Source organism: Protobothrops mucrosquamatus, unplaced genomic scaffold (assembly GCF_001527695.2).
Source record: "Protobothrops mucrosquamatus isolate PMUCROS unplaced genomic scaffold, P.Mucros_1.0 scaffold1318, whole genome shotgun sequence".
NCBI lineage: Eukaryota > Metazoa > Chordata > Lepidosauria > Squamata > Viperidae > Protobothrops > Protobothrops mucrosquamatus.
Window position 1 is genome coordinate 332,842 of NW_015387519.1, and position 14,341 is coordinate 347,182.

The following is a 14,341-nucleotide window of genomic DNA, read 5'->3' on the forward strand; positions in this document are numbered from 1 at the left end:
ATCCAAGAGGTTACCAAGGCATGAGGGACCATGAGCAGAGGCTCTCAATCCAGAATGTGTGCAACTGGTGCACAAAAAAAGCTGTGAAACGTTTATCCCACCTGCTCTTCAAGATTATGCAAGAGGTCTGTTTAGGAAGCACACACATATACAACACAAACATTCTAGCAAGGTAGCCAAAGCATTTAAAGCAATATATCAAATAACCTATGACCTAATTTTCCTCAATTACATTGCCAAAATAATATTGAACTAAATGCAATTTTAGAAATATTGTAATTTGAAAGATTTAGTATTTAAACATTTCCTAATCATATTGGGAGATTATACTAACATTTCACTGTGCCATTCTAAGGTGACAGTTATCAAAACTGAGTTCATCATGCAGACTACAATTATATTTATAAGCTGGCTACTACAAAATTAGGCCCAATTGCACAAAGTATTGACATTTATACTTTTTGCAAAGGAGGCACAGCATTTCATTCAACTACACAACACTAAATTAGGCTCAGTTACCTTAAATAAAACTGTAGTCTCATCGTGTTCATGACCTTTAAAAAGACACTGGTGTTATGACTTTGAATAGGAACAAATACAGAACCTACCCAAATTCAATGTTTTAGCTTTCAGCAAGGCTGCCAATTTCTTCAATAGATGCATATCCTTTGCTCTCTCACTCTTCTTGTCGCTGGAAAATATTAAAAAATATACACATTTGTCTATAACAGTACATTTGAAATTGAGATGGAAAATAATAATTTGTCATTGCACTGATTCCTCTGTCAACATTACTGAGCAAGTCAGGCCCTGGCTATGTAATATCAAAAACACCTGTCAGGCTACACCCACTTCCTTAGGAAAAAATGGATGCATATGTGGCAGCTGTGAGTTCACATTGTTGTGCATATAATAATAATGATTTGATATGTAGATGAAAGTGCCAAATCCACAATCAACAATCAATTGAAGAAATTACATAAAAGCTGACTGTGTGAAGAATCAAAACCATTTATTAAACTTATGTGCCTGCCTGCCTTCCAATATATCCAGGTGGCTTGCCACAATGAAAGAAATTACAAAAAAATAATAAAAGATAAAGATAAACATGGCAAGCAATATGAAGCAAGGGGTTCTTACTCTCCCTCATCAAAGACTGGGTGAAGAGCCAGGTCTTCATGGCTCTTCTAAACAATAGCAGAGAATGGGCCACCTGGACACCTTGGGGGACACCTCATTCCAGAGGTCTGAAAAAGGGGAGTGCATACCCTTCAAATAACCAATAGAGCTATGTTCAACCTGTACACAGAGAAAGTTATGTCACTTTTCACTGGATATGTCAGAGGCACTACTTAATACAAATGCATATTTCAAGAAATATTATGAGCAAAAGGGTGTAAAAGCAAGTTGGTGGGAATTCTTTACTGTTATTTTAGTAATTAAATAATAGTAATACTATTATAAGAAGGGAAATCTGGCTTTTCAGAATGTGGTCTCATGACAAGTGAATTTGCTAGAAAAAATCCTAGCATCTCTCAGAATTGGAAACTGAGTATGTTAGATTATCCAATATCTGCACATTTAAAAAAACCTTTATAATTCATTTCATAATATTGACTTAGTTCAATTATGCAACGTAAAGTTCAAGAAGCCTTACCTCAGGGCTAAATGGAAAGGTATGTGAACTGTTTTTACTGTTCCTGATACTGGGTCAACAAGGCAGATCTGATAAGTCTGAGGCTGCCAACCCTGACTTGTTACGCTGTTCAACCCCATTATTTTATAGCCTGGATACAGCAACCTAAATATGGGTTTTGAGATATATAATTAAAAACATAATAACCAACATACACTTTTGCACAAAACTATAGGCTCTAAAATATCAAATAATATTACAGTCTTATAAATAAATAAAGACAGTGCACAAATCTCATATTATATAGGACAATTCCTGGGTAAATGCAGTTTGTCAGTTTGCTTGCAGATTTAAAAATTATTATCTCACATTTTTAATTTTTCTGCATTTGTACGTACTTACATAAAGCAGATAGGTACTACACAAAGCCCTGAATTAAAACATTTTGTTCAACTTAATTTCAATTATTTTTCTGGAAACTATCCTGCCTTACATTTTAAAATCTCTTCCGTTACCAAAAATATCTTACCTGCAATGTTTTCCTACGTTGAAGGCTCCAACCCTTGGACCTTGTTGGGTACTCCATACTTCCAAAATCCCTCTCCTAGGAGCATAAATCACAAGGAACTGAGCCACTCTGCTTGGTCCCTGAGGGGTACTAGTTGGAGAAAAGTCTATCTTAATAGATTCTCTTTCATGTAGGTCTTCTGCAATCTGAATCCAACCAACCTGTGCATCACGATAGCCTGTGCGTGAAGGATAAACTGGTTAAGATGCTAGATGTATTTGTGTATAATGGCTAGTTACATTGCTGGACTAAGAGTGAGGAGACCCAGATTTTAATCCTCCTTTAGACATAGAACACTGTGTGATGACTTTAGACCAGTCTCTCTTAGGCCCTACACTGGGAAGTTAAAAAACCACTGACCACTGTAATAAATTACAATCTATAATCTGCAATAAAGAGGTCTTTATCCTGAGTGGATTGATTCAGGCTAGTAATAATCGTATCTGTGTATAAACGAACTATATGAGAATTCAGTGCTACACTGCAATGTTACTATTCCAGAGCTGATCTTTACACTTCACAATCCTTTGTAAATCTGAATATCTGATATTTTAAAAACCAACATTTGCTATTTTAAATTCACACTTAAAACTGAAATAAAAATTATCTCTCAAATGGATAAGTGACCATTGTTTACCTCCTCCAAGTTATTAAAAGATACTAAAAGGTACCTTTCCACATACGAACAGAAAGACCTCTTACAACATCCAATAGAAGAACTCTTCCAAAATCATCAGTAATTGCTGCTAAAGAATTACAAGGAGACAAACATATCCTTTCTCCATGTCGACGAGAATCTGGGATTCCAAACCTACATTCAAATAAAGCCAAATGTACAAAACAATCTCTAAATTTGGCTCCCTGATTACTAAATAAAGTAATATATTATACAAAATCAGTAAATAAGTTCTTTTTTATTTTAACTTTTATAGAAAATCAGTTTTCTGATTAAGATATACTGTATTACATTCAATTCAATACAAACAACTATTTTGTATTTGGATGATCCTTTCAAAGTACAGAAATTTTAACAAGATTACTATTTCATAATGATTAGCATTAAACTTGACAGCATAATATAATTTGCAAGAACCCTTAACAATTATAGAAAAGCTCTAGTTTAGAAAACATATTGCATGTCACATGCCACAAATATACAAGAATTCATATAACTGTTAATATTTGGTAATGGGAGTTCACAAAACACAATTTGGTGCCTTAAAGGTTAACCACTTTTATTATTTCATGAACTTTTGTGCATCACATTTACAACAGATATGAACCATAAAGTTCTGTGTCTCTTTCATTTCTGTTGATAGTTCTGCTGTGAAATATCACAGCTACCTCTTTGGAAATAATGTAATCACATTAGCCTCATCAACTGGCAGCACCAAGAACCTAAAAAGGGTCCAACTGGCTTATATTCAGATTGAGGAACACCTTGGAATTGAAGGGCTGTTGGCTAGACTGGGAAATCAAGGCAACTGTTTATGGGCAGGGCTATCTTTCAAAGTCAAATTTCAGGCTTATGGAAATGTGGAGGTTTTGGTTAGAACTCCAAGACAATCAAACAGGCAGATGCAAAACATACTGAGTCTGTACATTTCTGTTGAACCATAACCTTAGCTTCTTTGTCTTTTTCGCAGCCATTATGATTTGTAAATCCAATTAATGGCCTTTGAGAATCCAGCCAAAAGTAGTTTATTCAAAACCAACCATCCTTTAGAACAGTGTTTCTCAACCTTGCCAATTTTAAGGCATGTGGACTTCAACTCCCAGAATTCCACAGCCAGCAATGCTGGCTGTGGAATTCTGGGAGTTGAAGTCCACATGCCTTAAAATTGGCAAGGTTGAGAAACACTGCTTTAGAATAATGTTTATTTCTGAGTCCAGAAAGAGATTTTTTTTTGTAACCAAACTTATCCAGAGCTCACAATTCTTCCACAGGAAAAATTACTTTTTGTTACACTAAGATTTAATTGCCTTTCCAATGAAATTGCAACAATGTAAAAGTCCCAGATATTCCCAGAGTAAAGAGCAAAGTGCTAGCTTCAGTCAATCTATTTCCAAATAGGAAGAACTTCTTCAAGATAAACTGCACTAAACTGCTTGGATGACATATTTACAGTCTGCATATATCTCATGCACAGATGGTTATGGCCAGTGGTGGGATTCAAATATGTGAACAACCAGTTCTCTGTATAGATGCTGCTTCTGGAAGTCCATTCTGGGCCTGGGCAACCAAAAATTAGCTACCGGTTCTGCCGAAGTGGTGCAAACTGGCTGAATCACACCACTGGTTATGGCTCAACTATCCTCAGAGAATAATGGCAACACTGGTAAAGTATCTCATAACCTCTTTGCAAAAAGTAGCTTAAAAAACTTGCCTCACAGGTAAAGGAGTTGCAGGTTCAACCTTGGGTTTCTGCTTCTGTACAGGATCTTCTTCCTGTTTGTTTTTCCAGCCAAGCCAGCCACTTCAATACAAAGATTAAAATATCAATGCTTCCGTTTAAAGAAAACACATGAAAGGAATAAATTGACTGCACCTTCCATCTATTATACATTACCTAGCAGCATTAAAGAATGCAGATGTCAGCTTACTTGCAACTGTGAAAGCAACATGGGACAGTAATGGCTGTGAACTCCCCTAAAGAGAAGATAAAAATGCTGTTGTTTATAAATGGTGAAAAATAACTGATTTATTTTTAATAACCTTACTTCTGAGAACCTAGTTTGTCTTTGAGGTATAACTAACTTTCATCCTGCATCATCTGCTAAATTATATCATTTCAGAATAAGAAAGTAACCTTTCTTTGCTTTTTCTGATAATGTTTTACTATACAGTAAAAGCTTTGAGACCTTCAAGTTTTACAGGCTTAAAAAATGTATCATTTGTCAAAAATATATGGTGTCGATGCTGCTATTTTATTTTATTTTACAAAATTATTATTATTATTATTCATTAATAGGAAAGAATTATATTGAGTAACTAACAGTAATTGCTACATAATATAAACTCATATTATCAACTATTAACAATTCCCCATATATAATAATCATCATACTGTGTAAGAGAATTACACAGAATAGGAAAGGCATTCACACACAAAGATAAAAATAGCGTTATTGAAAAATATATTCAACTCTTTCAAATTTCCTAGTATAAAAACCTAAGCGCTGACATAATTGACCAGAGGCAGAAGACATAATAAGGGTAGAAGTATAAATTTCTGCAAAAGATAGGAGAAGACTAGAGCAAGATCCATGAATTGTGGTGTGCCATAGCAAAGTTCACTTTGAGGCCCATCAACAACTTGTAAAAAAATGTTTCAGAAAGTCAGGTATTAATTGGCAGAATATACACCGAGTCCCAGAATTTATTTTAATAGGGATTACTTTCTTTCTTAAAGTAAAGCTTTTTACAAAAATCTACACAAAGTTCAGTTCTAGAGGTGGGGATAAACTACAGGTAGTCCTTGAGTTACGACAGCAATTGGGATTGCCATCACTAAGCGATCTGGTTGTAAAGTGCAATATCAAGTGACCGCATTGCTGTCGCTAACCTAGAGACATGGGTTGCTAAACTCAAAGCAGATGGAGTCCCAAGTAAAGCGCACGGGAGTTCTTCATGGGAGGCCCAGGGAGGTCCAGCAGTGTGGGGTGAAGGGGGAACAGCGAGCGGGGAATGTGTGTACGAGCACAGGAAAGCCAGGAAAAGAGGACGCAAGGTGCATGCATCTTTTTGTATAAACATGGGGCTGCCAACGGAAGGCGGACACTGGTGAATGTCTTCCTGTGCGTACAGGCAGAGAAGCCCAGGGAAGGAGGGCACAGAGAATGTGAATGGAGTAAAGTGAGGGGGGCAACTTTCCGGAACGATTTGTGAGCTTCCCTGCTGGCTTCTCGATTGACTTTGCTTGTGGGAAGCCAACACAGAAGGTCAGCAACAGCAATCACATACCCACGGATGCTGCAACTGGTAGTAAGTGTGAGCTGGCTGCCAAGAATCCTGATTTAGTTCACTACAACAGCCAGAATTTCAAGAACGGTAATAAATCCCTTCATTCAGTGCCATCATAACTCTGAACAATCACTAAATGGTCACAATTCAAGGACTACCGGTAAGGAAATTGGACTATAAATGACCTGGAGAGGTCTCACCAAATCTCAGTAGAATTTCTGCCTTTCCCATTCAAAAACTTCATTAAAACTAAGACTTAATATTAACCAATAATGATTATCCGTTAAAAGTTCAGTTTTGAAACCTTGGTAACTGCAACTTCTTCCATGCAGTTCTGTTCACAGGATTTATGTTTCAGGTTTAGCATAATATTTCAAATGTAGTCAATTCCATTCTTTTCTCCACCAGAAAGAAATTTTACTAGTTTATCTAAGACATCATACCCAGGATGTTTTATGTACTACTGTGGCAGAGTTTTAAAAAAGACATTTCTCTGGTTTCCTGCTTTTTTCCTTTAAAAAAACAGGAATGTGAATTGCAAATTTATAGCTAGTGAGGCCTGGTCATACATTATGGATACAATATACATTATATTCTACTACAAGAATCTTGTAGCAGTTGCTCAGGCAGGAAAACATATGCTAAGCATGAAAGAAGGTAAAAAAAATTGTTTAAGTTTCATAATTTACACCTGGTGACTGCATCCATATAGTTTTCTTGACAGCTATACAAAAATTGTTTGATATTGCCTTCTTCTAGGAACTATTTCTCAATCTACCCTATGGATATGGAATTTCCAGGCACTCCTCTGAGTTGTATTCAAGCCCAAATTCGAGATTAACCAAGATTGAGTAGATACTGCCCCCTGCTGTGGCCCTCTAGGCAAATTTCATACCTGAGAAATGTGTGTTCAGCACTAGAACAACATTCATTAAATTCTACCCCCCAGGAATTCTGTTTTTCTCTCCAAAAAGTCATGTTCAGTTACCTAACTTTGGAGAGGGGGAAACAACAAAAGGGTTCAGTTTCTGCAATTGTTAAATATGTGGAATATTTTAATGTGAACTGGGTCATCCAACCAGTAGATCCTGATCTACAATAACATCATTACACAGGTGAAAGATCTTAATTAAAAAGTAAGTTGCTCTTAGTTTCATTTTCCATTAGCAGCAAAAAGCAAAATAACTAAGAAAGAGTAAACAGAGAAAGAAGTGAGTCTTTTATCCAGCCCATTGCATTTTACACCTACTGGCTGTGCAAGTTCTTTACCTCAAGGGCATAGAAGAATCCAGTGAAAGGATTAGATCCCACAGTAATATACTGAGACATAGCAGGAGGATTGTTCTTTATAGCTGCATTAAATCCGCCAATAGTGGAAGCAGTCTTCATTTGATCAAAAGGTGATAGAGTCATGATACCTATATGAAATAATGAAAATAATGCTCTGAAAAAGAAATTTCTAAGATCCTAATATCTGTTCTGGAATTGATCCAAATATGTTCACAATTCTAAGCACTCCTAATTTAAAATATATATACAGTTACTATACAATTAAAAGTGTGTTATGTTGAAGCAGACATTTCATTAATATAGCAAAAGCAGGACACATTCTCCATAATTTTTTGAAGGTTCTCGAAGTTAACTATATTCTAAAGCTCAATTTTGTCCCACTGACTCTTGAAATGGAATCTGGTCTAGCAAGAAAGAGATCGGAATTCCAAATTATTCAGATATTAATTAAAAAAAAACAGCACCAGGACTAATCCGGAATGACTTCATATAATTTTATTTAGAGTATCTGCGTGCCACAGCTCTGTTGACTTATAAATATATTATTAAAAAACAAAAATGAAAACAAAACTTTAAAACATTATTAAAACATTACATTTTTACACAGTTAAAATGGTAAAACACTTTAAAAAAATAAAAGGCCTTATCATCTAATGTTAGGTTGGTCTTGATCTTTCTAGCCTTTCAGAAAGCCTTTAAGACCTGGCTGCATTCCCAAGCATGGGACTGGAAGGACAGCCCATGATGTGCTGATTAATTGGCTTAAGAAAAAATGCATTTCCCCAAAACAATGATGTATACATCCTGAAGTCCAGACCAAGGTCAGTGACAACTCCGTCCCATCAGCAATGCTTTATTGAGCTGTTATAAATATTATAATGACAGTGTAATGAAATGCTTTAAATTAGAGAAAAGTATCACTTTTCAACTAGAAGGCCACATCTTGCCTTCATATTCTCCCTCCAGGAGTCATATCATGATGATATATCATGAGATTTATTTAGGGAGGGGGGAGAAGGGCCATGTTTGTAATTTTATCTTAAATCAGTTTGTTCCTTTTAAGACCCAAACACACCAGAAAAAACCCCATTTAGTTTCTACGGAAACATTTGGATTTATAGTGGAGGAAATAGATGACTTCCCTAAGATCAAGGCTTAAGGCACAAATTTCATAGCTTGACCCTTTACACCTGACCATCTTTCAGCCCTAATTATTTGGAGGGGGGTTCCTGAGGTGTAAACAAATCAGCTAGAAGGCTTCATGCACTCTACTGAATCTTTATTCTAGCGAAGGGTCAGAGATAGAATAACAAATAAATAAATAAATAAAAAGTAGAGTAATAGAGGTCATTGTAATAGTTGATATCAAAAATATATTAAACTATGGGAGACCTTTTACTAATTGATGCCAAATTTTCATGGCTCATACATAATATTTTGCTGCTATAAATGATTTACAATCTGAAAAAAGGATGAAAATGTTAAGTATTGTCAGGTTGCCCAGGCTACTGATGTAAAAGTGATAGGATATAGGCATTATAAACATAACTAGAACAAATTAGCATATATTGAACTATTTCAACATCCCAATTCTACACAAACATATTTCTCAGCTGGGATTTTATAGTATCTTCCTTGTAGTAATACCAAACACAAAATATTATGCCTTGCCCAAAAGAAAGCTTTCCTTAGTTTGGGGAATGTCAATAAAGTGAGGTGATTGGCTATTCCCAAAACCCAAGTTCTATGACTTTGTGATAAGTTACAACATTTACTTCTGCCTGAAATTTAATGTCATTAAATCTTTTCAGAAGATGGGTTTTATACAATCATGGCCCAAGGCTTGTAGTAACTCTGATGATAGCCCACAAGTCATTAGGTATTTTTTTCATGACATTGTTCCAACTTAAGGGGTGATACTACTACATTCGTGGTGGGAGCACTGAAGCACTTCCTGGTTGAGAGGATTAGCTGGTGACATCACCATTGCCCTGGGGACGCCCATGAGGGCTCCTTTCATGTCCCCATTAAGTTACCCACCAAAATGGTACAGGGTCTCGCCATGGCCATCTCGCCGTGGGACAACTTGCTGCAGGACAAGAGTTATACTAATATCAAAGAAACGGTGGAACAGAATTATTAAAGAAAGGATGCAAAAGGAGGGACGGAATGAAATGTGAATGGCAAAAATTATTATTATTTATTTATTTTAAATAATTAAATTGTTAAATTGTCCTGCAGCGAGTTGTCCCGCAGCGAATTGTCCTGTGGCAAGTTGTCCGTGGTGAGTTGTCCACAGCAAGTTGGTCGTGGTGAGTTGTCCCATTCTTCTATCTACTCATGGTAGGCCACTTTCTAACTGCTGGATCAACAGGAGCTGGAGCAGATGACAGGAGCTCATCCCATCATGTGGCCTCAGGGTTTCAAAGATGAGCCTGCCAATCATCATCCTAACCACATGAGCCACGACACTCCTATCAATCATTATTAATAGAAGTCCCAAGGAGAAGAACTGGACCTTCAGCCAGTATCAAGCTCCATGCTTTGACCTCAGTTTTAGTCATCCCTGTTTCTAGTCTGAGAAGTGCATTAGCTACCTTCTGATATAGATCTTAGAAATGTAGTTTGGGGTACTTCAGCACTTCACCTAGGCTTCATACAGTACTAGGGCTAAGGTTTTAGCTTAAAATAGTTTCAGAGCAATCAGTATTAATTCACCTCCTTTGGTAAAATAGAATTATTTGATGATATTTGCAGATCTTAATGCTGTCTGAGAGAAGTCTATCTGCAGATTATCAATTGCTGCTTTAAACTCTCTCCAGTACAATACACATGATTTTTTTTTTAAAAAAGTAATTCATGGTGAATAAGGATAACAATTCAGTAAGGATGATCAGTGTAATACTTACCAACACTAATATGATCAACAATAGTATCCACATCCTGCAAACCCCATTTCTTATAGGCTAATGGAGGTGGCTGAACATTTTCATTGCCTGAAGCTGTAGCTGGCCAATTGATTAGAGAGAAATTAGAAAGAATAGTTATTTTTAAAGCATTTATCATGGATTGGTCAACACATAATATATTACAAAAAATTTTTTAATTGTAAAGTATAGAATAAATTGCACTGTTTATATTACGAGTGCCAGTTTGGTGTATAGGTAATCTTTGGGTTACAATGGCAATTGGAGCCAGGAATTCCATTACTAAGCAACATAGTCATAAAGCACCAAATCATGTGACTACACTGCTTAACTATGGCAATTCCAAAAGTACTGGTTGCCATCATTAAACAAGGACCACGTGGGTCACTATGTGAGGTCTTCAGATGATCACAACTTCTGACTTCCTGGTGGCTTCCCCCTTGATTTTGCTTGTGGGAAGCTGGCAGGGAACATCAGAAAAATGATCACATGATCATGGGGACACTACTATTACATGATCACAAGCCAAGTACCAAGTATCTGTATTGCAATTATATGACCGTGGAGACCCTGTGATTATTGCAATTCTGAGAACCCATCATAATTCCCTTCATTCAGTGCCACTGTAACTTTGAATTGATACTGAACAGATGTAGCAACCCAAGAATTACCTGTAGTTAAAGGCTCTAGGACAGAAACTGGGAGACCACAAGTTTTAGTCCACATAAATGCCAACTGAGGAGTTTGGGCCGGTCACTCTCTCAGCCCTAGGTAAAAAGCAATGGCAAACCACTTCTGAAAAATGTTGCTAAGAAAACTGCAAGAACTTGCCCCTGGAATCACCAGGAATCAAGACTGACTTGAAAGCATTAAAAAAACTACATTAGTTAAAGAAAAGCTACTAAGACTGAAAGCCTATATATAATTTGCTTATAGTCCTGCTGAGCTCAACAGACTTACTTCCATATAGACATACATACAATTTTAGTCACTAGGGTACATTAAAGGAGTAATCAAAATTAAAATCCTTGCTCAACTACAACATTTACTTGACAGTGTTTAGAAATCCAGAGAATTTGGCAAGGATGTGGGTTGGTACCATAATAGCTAGTTTATACATTTTAAAACTATTGGGCTGTTTCTTTCTTTTTTCCTGCTAACTATCTAGAGCAGGGGTTCCCAACCAGGGGTGTGAGATGATATTCCAGGAGGAGCGAAAACTTGGGTTTTCAAAATTATAGTGTATATGCATAATTCATTACCATTATTTTGAACTTTTGTAAGGGGTGCGAGATTATATCAGAAGCATTCTAGGGGTGTGGGTTATAGAAAAGGTTGGGAACCACTGATCTAGAGATACCGTATGTGAAAATTATTAAGCCCTCTTATTTTTTTAGAAAATACAGCAATAAAAAAGGAATTTATCTAATTCACATCAGCACACTCTTCACGTCCTAACATACAAAAAGTTTGAATTTAAAAAATAAATGGTCCAGCCTTGCAAGATTTGGAAGAATTTGTTCCTGGTACCAGGTACAATCATACACCAGTATGTCAAAATCTTATACAGTCAAAAATCTTGTGAAATTTCACACAAGAGCATTGAAACCTTATGAGAACACATATACCATATATTAAATCAAGCTTGTATTAAACTTAGGGATTTTATAGCTCTAAGGATTTCACAAACAGTACAAACTGTATGATAGAAAAGTAAAACAATGTCCTTTTATATCAAGTATTGCTAAAAAAAGAAACAATTTTAGTAAGGCTGGACTTACCCCTGGCTACTTGATTTCGACAAGCCCGGAGAGATTGAAATAAGCTAAAACCTTCAATTGTCACAATTGCTGAAGGATACAGGATGCTCAGTTCCTCATTCTAAATAAAAAGAAAGGTACTAATCACTTCAAGACAAAAATAATATATTTGCAAGTACCCACATATGCTATCCTGATTACTTGTTTACAATTTCTACAGAAGCAGAGGCAGTCTATGGACATTGCAGCAGCAGCATCAATATCTGACTCTAGCTATTTCTAGAGCACAAATAGCTGCTGGAATTAATATGTTTTATACAGCGCAATTCTCAAATATTTTGGTGAAACATAGAATATAAGATATCACTGATGCTATCCTTAGCTCAACAAGCAAATAATCAATGGAACAGTATTGTATATCTCTAGTGTCAACATATTCCAATGAAATACAATGAGACAAAATGAGAGTATTTAAGGACTATATGGCCTAAGTTTAATTCACATTTCTGCAATTAAATTAACACCATAGAATGGGCTGCCAATGATGAACTATGACTTATATTTGCAAATATAAGCATACCTATCTATACATATTTGTAAAAGCAAGCTTGACTTCAGAAATATTTACACAGGAGAAAACAGTTAGTTTTTACAATTTCAATACTTTGTGGATCTACTTTAATACCTGTTCTGTTACTCCAGGATGACGTGGAATCTCATAAGTTCTACATTTCAGCTGTAGGACAGGATCTTCATTTAAAAGTTGTGCCAGAAGTAATACTCCACTCTTTGAAAAATGATAACATAGCAACATGTACATTAATAATTTTATAAGAAGAAAATTCAAAAGCTTTTCTGCTGCAATTCAGTAAATCAAAATATTAGTTCACATATCAAACTTTTCCTAACTTATATATGTTTTATAATTGTTTTAGCTTTTTATTTGTATGTGTTTTGTTTTGTTTTGAGCAAGTGGTTTTTGTTATTTTTTAATTCTTTGAGCCATCCAGTCATGTAGAGCCATGATATGCAGCTCTATAAATTGAATGAATGAATGAATGAATGTAGTTTTGAAGGGTGCTGATTGCTCCATTTTATTTTTTATGTTTCTCACCTCCTTTCTGAACTTGAATGGTTACATATTTATGCCTATTGTCAAGGTACAGATTTTTATAGATTGATTGATTGACTGACTGACTGACTGACTGACTGATTTGGTCAATGACCAGCAACATAAAATAATACAAAGGAAAATAAGCAATAACAATTACAATTAGGAGCTGTATTACTATGGTAAAGTGGCTGGATTCAAAATTAATGTGAATAAGACTAAAATTCTTACAAAGAATATGATTGCAAGAGATAAAGATCAACTTACGCAAATGTCAGGATTTGAAGTGGTTAATAAAGTTAAATATTTGGGAATTTTTGTGTCATCTTCTAATGCGAAACTGTACCAGAATAACTATGAAAGATTGTGGAAAATGGTACAAAAGGACTTATTAACGTGGAAAAAACTACAGCTCTCCCTGCTGGGTCGTATAGCTGCCATTAAAATGAATATCTTGCCTAAGTTTCTTTTTTTATTTCAGATGATACCTATTCTTAAAAATGAACTTAACTTGAAAGAATGGCAAAGAGACTTGAATCGTTTTATTTGGGAAGGCAAAAAGGCGAGAGTTAAATTTAAGATTATCCAAGACACCAGAGAACGTGGAGGACTTAAAGTACCAAATCTGACACTTTATTACGATTCTTGTGCATTAACATGGATGGCTGATTGGATTAACTTGTCCAACAAAGGGATTTTGAATGTCGAAGGATGGGACTTGTACTTTGGATGGCATGCTTATCTTTTTATGCAGAAGAAAATTGATACAATCTTTAAAAACCATATAATAAGGACTGCATTGTTAAGAGTTTGGCAAAAATATTTCTTTAAGTTTGATGTTAAGTTACCACTCTGGGTGATACCTTCACATATTTTTCAAGCTATGACTAAAGGAGTGGTAATGGAGGGACTTACATACAAAGATTTGTTATATCAAAGTGGTGGTGGTAATTGGTGTTTAAAATCAATAGAAGTTTTGAAGCAAAATAGTCCAAATTTTTCTTGGCTTTTGTATAGACAAATTCAAGACAGATGGCGAATTGATAAAAAGACTATTTTTGCTATGGAAGACGGAAATTTTTTGA

At 35.6% G+C, this 14,341-nt stretch overlaps 1 protein-coding gene across 1 annotated transcript in view; it reads right to left on the reverse strand.

The window, feature by feature from the left end:
- Nucleotides 1-14,341, reverse strand: part of RAB3GAP2 (RAB3 GTPase activating non-catalytic protein subunit 2) — a 63,467-nt gene that overhangs the window by 21,883 nt on the left and 27,243 nt on the right. Inside the window, exons 7-16 of the mRNA XM_015821380.1 lie at nucleotides 12,831-12,932; nucleotides 12,167-12,266; nucleotides 10,368-10,466; nucleotides 7,438-7,586; nucleotides 4,775-4,854; nucleotides 4,592-4,681; nucleotides 2,876-3,015; nucleotides 2,166-2,382; nucleotides 1,658-1,801; nucleotides 609-691 (exon numbers count right to left, since the gene is read on the reverse strand). Of these exons, the coding sequence (XP_015676866.1) occupies nucleotides 609-691; nucleotides 1,658-1,801; nucleotides 2,166-2,382; nucleotides 2,876-3,015; nucleotides 4,592-4,681; nucleotides 4,775-4,854; nucleotides 7,438-7,586; nucleotides 10,368-10,466; nucleotides 12,167-12,266; nucleotides 12,831-12,932 (1,204 nt within the window). The remainder of the gene's footprint in view (nucleotides 1-608; nucleotides 692-1,657; nucleotides 1,802-2,165; nucleotides 2,383-2,875; nucleotides 3,016-4,591; nucleotides 4,682-4,774; nucleotides 4,855-7,437; nucleotides 7,587-10,367; nucleotides 10,467-12,166; nucleotides 12,267-12,830; nucleotides 12,933-14,341) is intronic.